We start from the raw sequence: 13310 nt of genomic DNA on the forward strand, positions 1-13310 counted from the left end.
TTCATGCTGATTCACTGGCATGTCTCATTGGGACACTTGAATAGAACAGTGCCATTGTGAATGCATTTAACACATGTGCATATCTCACTATGACAAATCAAAATGTCCCTGCTGAAAAAAAAAAGCCTGTATGTGTGGAAGGACGTTTCTGCCAGTGAAAGGAAATAAATATCCCTATAAATAAGTCATAATTATGAGATAAAAAGTCATAATTATGAGCTAACATCTAAATTATGAGATACAAAGTCCAAATTATAAGATAAATGTCATAATTATGAGATAACATGTAAACAATTATGAGATAAAATGTCAAAATTATGAGATACAAAGTTGAAGTTTAATGGTAAAAAGTCTAAATTATTAGATGAAAGTCAAAATTATGGGATAAGAAGTTGAAATTTAAAGATAAAAAGTCGAAATTGTAAGATATAATTTTACAATTATGAGATAAAAAGTAATAATTATGAGATTAAAAAAGTCTAAAATATAAAATAAAAAGTTGAAATTGTGAGATTTAAATTCATAGTTATAATGTAAAAATGTGGAAATCATGAGATAAAAAGTAAAAATGTTGAGATTTTGGAATGAGTTGTTTCAGCCTGTACCCCAAAAAGACATAAGTAACATTTCGGTAACAAAATGAAGACGAAATAGAGAAAATACAGTAGACAAAAACTTTTTTTTTTTTAATAAAATGTTTATTATTACCTTTGTATTATTTTCTGTATACAAGAATGTGTAACAAAAGCCAAATAAGCAATCCATTTTAGTCTTTTAAAAAATGGTAAGGCATGTCTGCTTGTATAACTATCAACTTCAGTTCCCCCCCAAACACTTTAGACAGCGTACACTGACAGCTCCAGAAACCTTAATGTGCTCCTTACTTATCTGATTTTGCGAATCACAACAGTACCACACTCACAGCATATGTTGTAGCAAAAGTGCAGCAAACGATTAACATCAAAATGGAGAAGACCTTGCATAACACTTGATCTAAACATTCTGTAGAAAAAGAAACAAAAAACAAAAACCTCAGCCAACCACAATATTACTCCTTTTTCAGTTTTTTCTTTTTTTAAATGCGGGAGAATGAATAAGACTAAAAGAAAAAAAGAAAAAATGCTCACAAACAAATTAAGTTAAGCACTGAAGCATCTCAGACAGTGAACTGCATGTCTGACCGGGGCGACGTAGCTTGTTAGGAGGGAGAGAGGAATACACGAGGCGGCGGGTGGGAAATGACAAACGTACTTCTTGTTGAAATGAGAGACGGCGGACTGTTTGACTGTTTGTCACGATACAAGCTCTTTGGGAAAATTGGATCTTCCTCTGAAAACAATCTTTTCTTAATTTAATTTTTTTTTCTTGTGTGTGTGTGTGTGTGTGTCCTGACTTTCAGGAACACCGATAAAAATCCACTTCAGTCTAAATCCATCCAAAATTCATCTCGTCGCCATCACTGATGTCGTAGAAGCTCTTCTGTGAGCGTTCAACCTCTGTGCAAGTGCAGTTTTTTTATACTGTCACAAATGTGGCCCTGACCCTGACTCAGAAAAACATCAGCCTCCACTATGTTTTCTTAATACTTCCAGAAAAAAAAAAAGAATTTATATGGCTGTTAGACTTACTGTAAGCTCTTGTAATCGCCTCTTCCTGTACATACTGAATATTTATTCAATTTACCAATTATAGATTCACCAAAGCACAAAGATCATCTGAATGCAACTCTGTTACTGCACAATTGAGTCTAGATTCAGGAGACAATATGACACTGCACTACACGGCAAAAAAAAGTAAAAGTGCGGACGAAAAACACCTATTTGTGTTTAATTCTATAAGATAGAACATTCTGTATCGAGAGAGAGAGAGACAGATAGAGATGTCGCCACCTGAAGCTAAAATTGAATCATAAGTCTGAGCCTCATGAGCTCCATGTAACAGACCTATGACTTTTACATGAACCTTCCTTTACTGCAGTCATGTGCAATCCAAGACCACTCCTAGGTAAAATCCTAACAGCTGGGGAAAACTGCTAGTTACTCTACTCAATACACAGCACTTTATGAATAGTTAGTGCTATATATGCATCCTGTCTATTAATTAAACCTCCCATCTGACTCATCTCCTCCTTTTGTGTCACCGTGATCCAGCAGATCAATCACACAGGAGAGTAATCCGTGTGACTTCTGCATAAACAGCTGAGAAAACACTATCTTGGATTATGGGAGGTGGGTAAACTCAGTGTTATGTGTGTTTAGTTTCCACTGCGCCCCCTTGTTCTGGCTCATGCAGGCTCTGACCTAGAAAAGGCTCAACAGGCTTGCTCAGTCACCCCCGCAGTGCGTGTTGAAATGGCAATCAGAGTGCATTCACCAGTTCACATCTAAATGCATCCTAACCTAGCATCCACTTTCCTGGAGAAAAAACAAAGTAAAGCGATGCATGCATCTAGAAACTGCGACAGAAATAAGCCTTTTATGTTTGGATTCATTGGAAAATGTTATGATCATCTCATCAGTCCATATTAGATTCAATGTTTTGGTGGATATCTAAATCAAATACTTCATTCATGTAACTGAGATTAGTTTAATTTGTCTCCAATCCACCACCTCTCTCCTCAGCCAAGACCAGATCGCTTTCTTTTTTGCGGTTTCCACTCAAGATTTTCACGGGCAAATTGAAAATGTGCATGAAAGCAGGTGGATGGAAACAGTTTGTTTAACTGAACTAGACAGTTTGATGATGGGATGTTGGCATGTACTTTAAATCTTAATTATGGAGTTTTTGCCTCCACTCTACGATTAAGATTGATCCTGCTGGTTTTGGTGGGAGGCTGCTGTTCTGTCAGGTGCTTCCTGCAGGTGACAGAGGTCAATTGTTCTGCGGCGGGATCCCTGCGGCGCCGAGGGTCACTCTTGTGAGACACGAGCGCCAACCGAGGAGAGATTCCCCTTCAGGGGCGAGCTGCCTGTGAAGACGACTCTGATGCTGCCTCATGCACAGATCAGTCACTTCTAGTTGTTTGCTCATTTGAAACCGCAGGAGCAGCAGCTTGCCCGCGCCTCTCATTTGTGCCTAAGAACATCAGATACTTTTCTTGGAGGGAAGGTGCAGCTTGATGCTTTTTTTTTTTTTTTTGCAGCACACCCTTGTGTTGGCGACGGAGACAGGAAACTTGTGAAATGCACGGTCTTTTTTAAGATGCTCACATCAGATAGCAATTTGTTACAGCAGCGGGCTGTGGGCGAGGTCTCTGAAGACAAGACAAGAGAATGATTGGCTATGTGAAAGTATATCAGGTGCTTTTCAGGTGCTTATGTGCTGATGGGTTTGGATGCTTCACACACTCCAGCATCAGGGTGGCTGCCTCAAAGGCCTTCTTTCATGTGAGCGGTGAACATTTTCCCCTTGGTTTGCTTCAGCTGTACGCTTGCAACATTTCTAGAGCTCGCCTTTTCTGTGTGACCAGAGGTCGTTGCCATTGTGTTGTGTTGGTAGAGTGCAAGTTATTGGCTTTGCTCCCTAAGCCTCTAGAGCCTGTTAGAGGTCAAAGCCTGCAGGAGATAAAACGGAGGTTATGAATAGTAACACTAGTTCTAAAAGCACAGTTGCCGGCCTCTAACCTTGGCACCCTGCTTCTTTTCCAGCTGCTGACTTTCTACATGTCCTGTTAGAGTAGGAACATGACCGCTACTACAACCTGTAGCCCAGTGGTGGTGGTGGGTCTGGACGACCACGAGGTGTTTGACCAAAAATTCTGAAAAGAAAGATCTGAAATGACGTTGATGTGGTTCTTCGGGACTGATGACGGCAGTACAGTATAATAATCCTACGAGCGTTCGGGTTTGACATCAAACTCGAGGAGGAAGGCAGGCACAGTAAGCGATAAAAACAACAACATGTGGAATGGCTTCGGCAGGTGCAGGTGCAGCAACAGGTCCAATGCAACAAGTGGTGTATGGAGATACAATTTGATACAGATTATAAGACAGCCATAAGCCAGTATGCAAACATTTCAAATTTGAGGTGTATCCTCCTCAAAGACAGAAATCCTGTTCTGTACACAAACATGCCTGAAATTTTTTACATCCTCAAATGCGACTGTTGTAATTTATAATCTGCGACGTCTGTCATCTGTAAAAAGCTCCACACACAACAATACGAATGTTACCTTGTTTAGACTAACATACAGTAGCAAAGGCTCTTAACTGGGCGTTCACTACATTAGCCGGCGGCTACAGTCACTACTGTTCACTCTGAGTTTTTAAATTCATATTTTCACACCATGGCTCCGTTAACTTCTTAGTTAATTAAAACTAATGCTTGCACTTTTTTTTGCTGTGGTATCGGTTGGTATTGGTGGTAACGTGACATGCCTAATTCTCATTGGCCAAATAATTTCAGTGTGGTGCATCTTAAGATGTGAGTGGGCAAATCTGCAGAGCCTGTCAGACGGCTACATGTGAGCTCGGAGGACTAGGGTTATAACCTGTAACCTCCCTTATGTAATAGCTAAATGACTAATGGAAAAGATAGAAAATAAATCATAGTTATAAATAATTAAAGCATGATAGCAAACAAAAAAAAGGAAAAAACATTAACATATTCCTAATATCACTAATATAACTCTCTGAGAAATAAAAAAAAAGGAACTGTTTGGATGCTTGTTAAAAGCCCAAACAGAAAAAGCATAAATCAGGTAAATGAACATTGTTAGCAGGCAAAGGTAGCGTAATGGCTTACTGTTGTTACTAAAAACTGTCTTCTGTCATTTTACGGTGATCAGATAGCTCGTAAAAACAAATAATACATTTATAAAAAAATGTAGCCATTAACTACACCAGTAAGATTACATTTCAGTACCTTCCAGTGAAATACATAACTCCAACTGTTTTAAGTACAATACAATCAGTTAAATGATCTGAAAATATATATCTTCTCTCTCTATGGGGTGGGTGTTGTCTGTAGCTTTATAAACTTATGAAGCCAACAAAAATAATCTGTGCAAAGTAGATCTCTCAGCGCCGTAACATTAGCACTTTCTGTAGAGATAACCAAATGTGCAAATATAAAGTGGCTGTAAGAGCTGCTGCTTCCTGAAGCTGCACTGTTATGACCAAACGGGAAACCAGGTGAACTGCCACACTGTACAATCCTGTACCAACAAATCCAAAACTGTGTAGCCTGCGTAAAGAAAAAAAAAAATTTAAAAAAAGGAAAAAAAAAAGCTTGTTTTTCTTTTTTTTCTTAATTAACATCATTGCCACGCATGCACACAGTAAGACTTTCTCCTTTTGACTGAGGGGGAAAAGACTATTAGGTAGGGTGTCTCGATTTCACAACTTCATCATCATACAAAGAAAAAGAAAATGAGATTCTCCTTTAGCTGGAAAATCATCGACAGAGCCATCTCAAGATATGGTGTCACTTTCTAAAAGAGAAGCATTTTTTTTTCAAAATCCACTTTAGAATAATGAGAAAACACCACATTTTGTTTTGTATTTTTGTTTTTTTTTTGTCGTCAGAGATGTGAAAGCTGGTTCAGTGATGGCACCGCGCATTCTTTGGGGGACGAGCAGGATGCAGCACTGCACTCACATCCAGTCCTACCATACAGTAAGCCATTCTCAACAGGTTTCCAGGAGGTTCTACAAGTCCAGTGAGGGAACAGCAGTAGAACTTGCTGTTAAACATACTGCACGACACAGCACAAGTCAGTCAGTCAGTCGATCGGGTCGCACTCGTGTATTATCTCCATTGAGTCTGCATTACCCAAAGTGGGAGTGTGAGAGCGGCCATCACCAGCAGCAGGGACGGTCCACGGGAAAGCGAGTTGCCAGCGGCCGCTGCTGCCGCGCGCTCGTCGCTCCTGTCGGCTCCGATTACAGGAGCCTCTGTTCCAACGAAAACAAACTCTGTTGTGCAGCCGTCAGAGCAGCCGCTGCCGCTGCCAGAGCTGCTGCCCTCATCACCTGCGGCAACAAAATCACATCCATTAAAATTTACATAAATATGATACTGTCACAAGCAACTATTAGTTGGGTCTATGGCAACGGGGAAGTGAGAAAACAGAATCAAGCTGTCAACTCTCCAGCAGTGGCGACTGTCCAGGTGGTGAAGCAAAGTTCACCCATGCATCCTAGTGATACAGGTGATACTTTGATAACTCAGTTTGCAGATTTGAATCATTTTATTCAGTTCAGTTCAACACTCGGAGCCAGCGACGGTCCAGATACACCTCAGTGCGTAGTCACATTCCCCCCTCATGACACTTGGAGCCGCCTCACTTCAGATTTATAGTCTCTTGCTGGTTCGACGTGTTACTGTTCATTCAATTTAGCACAAAACTAGGTCAGACACTTCGTGTAGGGTTAATAGCTCTTCAGCAAATGAACACAGGGAGGCTTTTGTGTTTAGTGTTTTCAGTGTTAATAGAGGTTACCTTCTTCTTTTTTTAAATTGACTGTGCATTTATGTTTCCAAACTTTTATAAAGCCACGTCTGCTATGTTGGGAGAGCTGGAGACTAATCAGCTTCATTCTGTAGCAAGAATCCAGTGAAGTCTTTTTTAATTTAAAATACAGTAGTCCAGTCATTTTTTTTCTCAGGATTCAGAGTAAGAAAGAAGCGGTGAGGGAAAAAAAAATGTTTTCATGATGTTCATAAATGTCATAATCAAATCACAGACACTCTTGACTGTCGCCTATTATAAGGAGGTCTAAACATGCATGTGTTTACTTGCTGGTTCATTTATTTCCACAGGTCTAAGAGCAAGGGAAAAGGTACTGGGGGCTCATATTTTTGCATTATACCACTTTCATTGACGGTGATGCAGCAGGTGGTTCACTTCAGTTTGAGGACTTGCTCTGTCCATGAACTAAACCCCTCCATTAGCTACTACTTCACTGCTGCCGCTGCTGAGCTGACAGCTAATGCACTAGCAAACTGAGAACATGATAGCACTAGTCTGTCACTGTAGCTTTGATGTTGGAAAGGCTTTTTTTTTTTTTTTGGTCACTTACGGTAGCAAGCACACTGGCTTGGTCACTAATGGAAAAATAATGGTTCACAGTTCAAACCAGAGCTGCATTTTTACCACTGATCTGTTCTTTTTTGGAGCAATAAGCAATTAGAAATACAATTCTGCAGCGAAGAATTAATGAATTAAAGAGATTAAAGAGAAACTGATGAGCTTAGATGTTTTCCTCTTTTTGGACTCTACATTCCCGTGAAAAACTATTTTGCGTAAATGAACAAACTCACATTTTGGGGCCAATTTATTAAAAATAATTGGTAATGAATAGCAATGTGTACAAAAGGTTTATGTTGAGCTAAAAGTGAGTGTGTGAGTGAAAAATCCTGCACAAAACCTATGCAACAATTGCAGTTTCTGCAGCACAGGGTCTCTGATGTTTAACCGGCACTAACAGCAAAACAATTGTGACAGCAACTAAAATGGAGCTGAGGTGCAAAATGTTGTGGCAGCATTCATGCAGCCACACATTTTTATTTGTAGCTCAGAGCTTCTTCCATCTTGTCAGCTCAGGAGGATCCACAGAGTCAGACAGGAAGAATGGGTTCTGTCACGGCAGCATTAGAGAGGTACATCATTGTTTGTCACCGCACCTGCAGCTATTTATTCTATCCTAATAACGCGAGTCTTGCCTCCGTGCAACACTGATGCATCCTGGGGAGATGTATGATGAGTCGCTGTATCAATGACATCTGAGATCTTACTTTGGCAATAACAGTTTATATTTCTGATACGTCTGCGGGTGTGGGAGTATGTGAGTGTGTGCATAGTATGTGTCAAAACTACCATCCAGGGAGTGAAATCAACAGGCAAATCTGTCTCTCTATGCTTCACTTCAAAAAAAGATTTTTCTCTTCTGGTTGCGACCTGAACAGTGGAGAACTTACTGGAGTCCTGGAAATAAATGTCATTTCCGTTGTAGGCGTTCTTCAGCTTGTTGGTCATGACGCGTAGAGCCATGATCTGCTGCCGGATCAGTGTGTCGGGCCTGGTGATGTCCACGTCCACCTCTGGGTTGTTCACTTGGTTGGTTAGACCTTCCTTCACCACCTCAGGGAAATATCTAGACAGACACACACCAAAGAAGTAATCTTTTAGCATCAAATATCTCCATGTAGTATTGCTGCAACTTTTATTATTATTATAATATTTTCTAAATTTACTATAAAACGCTTGATTGACAAATCATCGGCTTTCAAAATCCACATGCCGCAATCTGCGCACAAATGTATTGTTCAGCCGGAGCTAATGTGCTGCAGCTAATGTGACGGTTCAACATTAGCCAAATCAAATGGGAACCTGCCCTTGAAGATAATATAGAAAATATTATGCAAAATATGAATGTTTCTCATGTCTGTGCTAGATTTCTCTAATTTACCATCCAATAATGGACTGAAATAAAAGTAGTGTCATCTCTAATGTGCTGCAGAGCATTTATATTAAGTTGTCCACCAGCGGCGTCAATGACATTGGATAAGAGTCAGTCAGCCTGTTGCATTACAAACAGCAAATCAACTTCAACACATTTAAAACAACAAACAGAAACTTCAAAAAAACAAAACAAAACAAACTAAAATAACAAGCATATTTTTATGCTGCATCTCACGGCTAAATTGGTGAATATGTACTTCAATTTGCTTGCCATTTGCACTGTTACATCTTATATATTGTCAGTGCGGTGAAGAAGTCCCCTTCATTTACTTTTGTTGTGTCGACTTGGATTTGTTTTCTTAAATTGCAGTGTGTTGAGAGCTCTCCTCAAACCAAAAGCAATTTAATCAAATTACAGATGTCGCAGAGCTGATAGAGTTATTTTCCTCTGCGTGGTTGCCACGTCAGCCTCTTGTACAGCCGTTATGTCTCTTTCAAGTGTGTCTGACCACAACTTTGCTTCCTTCCTTTTCTCCACAGGACCACACGTTAATAATCTCTCTGAAAGATGTGTGAATATCTCATTATCTCGTGTAACAAGGTTAAAACCATCTGAAACTGGAAAGAATTACAAGTGCTACTCTTTCTTGAGACGGCTCTTTAAATCTGACAAAACATACCGTAAATGAGTGAAGCCTTAATAGTCTGTTTCATATTTAATTGCTGCGGTGATTGCAGTCTTGTATCTGTTTATACACTTGAACGTGAGTCTTGAGTCACCATTTAACCATTAAGTTTGTATTTAATCTAATTAGTTTTATACAAAATGAAGTGTGGATAATTAATGTTTGGGTAACAGGAGAATCCAATGATTTAACATTCCTCCCATGGTCTGGTTGTTGCTGATGTTTTATTATCTCTGGGAAATCAATTTACCTACCAGATTTAGTGCAATGCTTAAAAAAAAGGTACTGGCACAAACAAGGGAATTAACATATCTTTTATTGCACCATCTGGTGATTTTTGCTACTTGGAGAGGGCCACATTGACGGGGGTGATATATTTTCTTTGCCAGTGTTTCTGGTTCACTGTCAGGGAAAACAACTTACTGTCCAATCTACTGTAGGGCTCAGCAATACTCTACACACTGCAGCGGTGATAAGAGGTGCTGGAAACTCCACAGGCTCCTGGGTATTAGAGCCTCAGAGCTTATATAGAAGTTCTCCATATAAGCACTAACCATTGTACTTACAGAGAGAGTGTTAATCTGGGAACACAGTGTGGTTATTTTAATCCCTGGCAGGCAAAATGTGATAAGTGTAGAGCGGCGGAGACTTTGCTGTGGTGAGAAAGAGTTGCAGAAGTCCTCACCTGCCCTTCGCGTGGCTGTTCCAACACTGCTCGTCGTCAGTCTCTGTGAGTTTACCCCTGGCACAGACGTCGTCTGGCAGGTTGGACCAGAACCTCCTCGACTCCTTCAACTTCTCTTTGATGTCACTCACCTGCCGTGGAGAAAAAAAAAACCCAAAACAGAAGAAGACAGGAATAAATTTGGTTGGTCATTTTGCATTTTAATGGATGAGAAGCACAGAGCACAAGTTCTCAGATTGGATATTAAATTATCAAGAGTCGATGCAGATGCCTCTGATAGTTTCATTACATCTGTGGAGAAAGCTTTTAGATGTACGTAGATTAAATCACGGTAATACAAGCTCCAGAGACCTCAACTGAAACCAAACTAACATGAATCCAACAGATTCAGTTCCATCTGTAATAAAGAGCGAGACAAACCGCACAACCCCGTCTGTTCTGTGAGCCACCAGGAGAGAAGAAGAAGACTGCCTGGAGTTCTTTTCCTTTCCATTTTACTTCTCGTCCACTTCCACCCATATTGTGTTCATCTCTGATTCATACAAGACAGACTCGGGCTTTTGAATTTGATATTTGGCATGAGCGGTCACCCCCGACCGACTCCATCTGGACTCAGCAAGAAGTTTGACCGGCAAACAGCCGAAAAAAACATGAGGAGCGGAGGTTTGAATGAGGCCGTCTACCTCCTTCGCTCGCTCTCTAATTATAAACATGAAAAACTAGTTTTTACCAGACGCGACAGGGTGACTGGTATTGTTTTCACCTTGTGAGTGTGTGTCTCTGTGTGTGTGTGTGTGTGTGTGTGTTGTATTTCTATCTTTGAGGGGACCAGGTTTAAGATCGTAGAAGTAAGGACAGTTAGGGAAAGTGAGGACATTTTGGTCACTCGTCACAACTGTTCGGGGGTTGAGACCTGGTTTAAAGGTTGGAGTTATGATTAGCTTTAGGTGAAGGTTGATGTTGGATATATAATTATGATGGCTGAGGTTGAAGGAAGGGGTTAATGAACGCATAATGTCAACAAGTGTCCTCACAAAGATAAATGTTTAATTATCCGTGTGTGTGTTATGACAAAATGTACTTCCTGGTAGGTTCCAATGTGTCCTTGCACAAATTTCTATCACCATGACAACAAGACACCGTCACGACACACCAACACGTGTGTATCTGAGATCAAAAGGCTGAGTTCAAAGACGAGGGCACGGGCACAGAATACGCAGGCAATAATATGGTAATGACTACTGAGTATAGTCATAGGTTGAAATGTCACATGAGGCATCACAGTTGGTGTGATGGTCATTGTCAGACGAGACAAGATGGTCTGGTGTTGTGTATGTGCTGAGACAAAGGCAGCGACAAATGAAAAAATACAGTAGATAATTAACTAGAAACCATTAGATGACTCCAGCCACAGCGCCCATGTTTACATTCTCATTACGTTACATTTGCAAGAGCAATGACTTGTCAGGACTAAATTCATTTTTGTTGAGTTCACAAACAAGATATCATTAGTGAACTTTAAAATCTCTGACAAACTGCCTGTAGCCTCATGTGAACCATATGGACATAAAAGTGGCATCAATTATCAATCTCCTTCTCAGAAAGGATGTAAATGAACATATTTCCCAAAGTCAGTGATAATGCAGTTAGACAGGAATGGCTGCATGATCCCTCACTGGCTTCCCCTTCTGAGCATGGGAGGATGGAGTTATAAAACTGAACCCTGTACAGGGACATATTTATTGCGTGAGAGAAAGTCTGTGTGTGTGTGTTGAAATATATTTGGGCAAGAAAACAACATTGTTTATGGGTCACGACCTTCTCTGTGAAATTCTATTGCTTTCAAAAGCATTGCATTTTTTTTGGAGCTAAATTGTTTTGGACTTGAACCAATTTCAGTGGCTGAAATCTTCACAGCACCGAAAAGCACAGACTGCAAAATATCTGCCTTATACAATTTATACCGATATATTTCAAATCAGCATCTGATTGAATGCAAAGCCCAAAGCTTTTATTCTTAATCCCAGTAATATTTCAGCAGAGTTGCCATAGTAAACATTAGGGAGTCACCTGCGCTGGCCACAGTCTTTGAACCACACGGCTGAAACCGAGTTGTTTCATGGGAGCTGGGATCAGCGAGCTGAGACGAGGTTGTTATTGTTCTGTCAGCTTTGTCCTGGAACATGCATGTAGTCGCTCTCATGTGACATCCCAATTGACAGCCACACACAGAGGATCGGTAAACAGTCGAAAGGGGCTGGTAAATTTTTTCTTTTACAGATGTTTTGACGGGCCACCGGCCCACCAATGTGCCGATCCAACAGGAAAAATTCTCAGAAATTCCCGTCGGCCTGAGGGTGTGTTACAAATAAAAACTCCTGATACGGATGCTACTCTTTCAGGCCAACATGAAGAACAAGGATGAAAAAATGTGATTAATCTCACATGTCAACAGAAACACACTCCTCCAGCTGAAACATGGTTTGAAGTTCCACACTAAATGAGCAAATGAATCTTGAGTCAGTGTTTATGAAACTACAACTTTGAGCTCAACAAAACACACACGCACACAAATAATGTAAAAATAATAACAGAGAAGAGCACAGATTTACTGCAGAATTTTAAATCAGACATGTAACAGATTCTCACAGTTCACTTAACATCTTTGAATAAATGTGTATTAAATAGATGAACTGCATATTTTAAACAGTACAGGGATTCATAAATGCAATAATCTACTCACCCTGGCAGATCAGGTTTAATACATTTTTCACTGGTGGTAACTGTTCTGCACATAGTTTAACATTATGCAGCCTTTTAGCAGATCAGCAAAATATATTTTAAAGCCAAGAATCAAAAGTCAGTTTTCTTAGAGATAAATGTGTTGCACTTCAGCTTCAGGAATATCCACAGCCAACAGTCGCTCAAATGTACTTACAATGTTGTTTGTTTTTGTGTAATTATGTTTGGATGCTTTCTGTTCACAAGAGTGTTTATACAGTACAAGCAACACTGATGTACAGATGTTTGAATCCCTCAGTACTGTTTGTATTGTAAACACATTTTAAAACTAAAAAGGGCCTTTAAAGGAGACATATTATGCCACTTTTCCACAAATTAAAATAGTTCCCATCTCTGTGACATTCTGTGGTCAAAATACCCCAAGGATCAAACATCACAGCTCTTTTCATCCTCTCAAAACAGCCCTGTTCAGAACAGCTGGTTTCAGTGCCTGTCCCTTTAAATGCAAATCAGCCACTGCTTGCCCCGCCCCTTCTACCGGTACCAGGTAGGGCTGGGGTTATGCAAATTCAAAAGCTAGTTACATCACTGGAAGACAACTGAGGGAACAGCTCATAAAATCACATGGATTTCAATCTAGGGAGCCTGAAAATTACAGATTTTTTGGTCAATTCTCACAATTTTGGGGCCGAAAGGCAAAACAAACACTACAGTAAATTATATGTTAAAGAGCCTTCAAAAAGTGATATCTCCATAATATGTCCCCTTAATGGTGATGAGTTACTTGGAAAGG

At 40.1% G+C, this 13310-nt stretch overlaps 1 protein-coding gene across 6 annotated transcripts in view; it reads right to left on the minus strand.

The window, feature by feature from the left end:
* Positions 1–676: 676 nt before the first annotated feature.
* gpc6a (glypican 6a) overlaps positions 677–13310 on the minus strand; it is a 200104-nt gene continuing 187470 nt past the window's right edge. For all 6 annotated transcript variants that reach the window (XM_085806128.1, XM_085806127.1, XM_085806126.1 and 3 more), the window contains 3 exons: positions 9776–9906; positions 7921–8096; positions 677–5972 (listed from right to left, as the gene is read on the minus strand). In XM_085806128.1, the coding sequence (XP_085662254.1) occupies positions 5749–5972; positions 7921–8096; positions 9776–9906 (531 nt within the window). In that variant the 3' untranslated portion in view covers positions 677–5748. The remainder of the gene's footprint in view (positions 5973–7920; positions 8097–9775; positions 9907–13310) is intronic.

Source organism: Trachurus japonicus, chromosome 3 (genome assembly GCF_045865225.1).
Source record: "Trachurus japonicus isolate A0001 chromosome 3, Traja_1.0".
In the NCBI taxonomy this organism is placed as follows: Eukaryota; Metazoa; Chordata; class Actinopteri; order Carangiformes; family Carangidae; genus Trachurus; species Trachurus japonicus.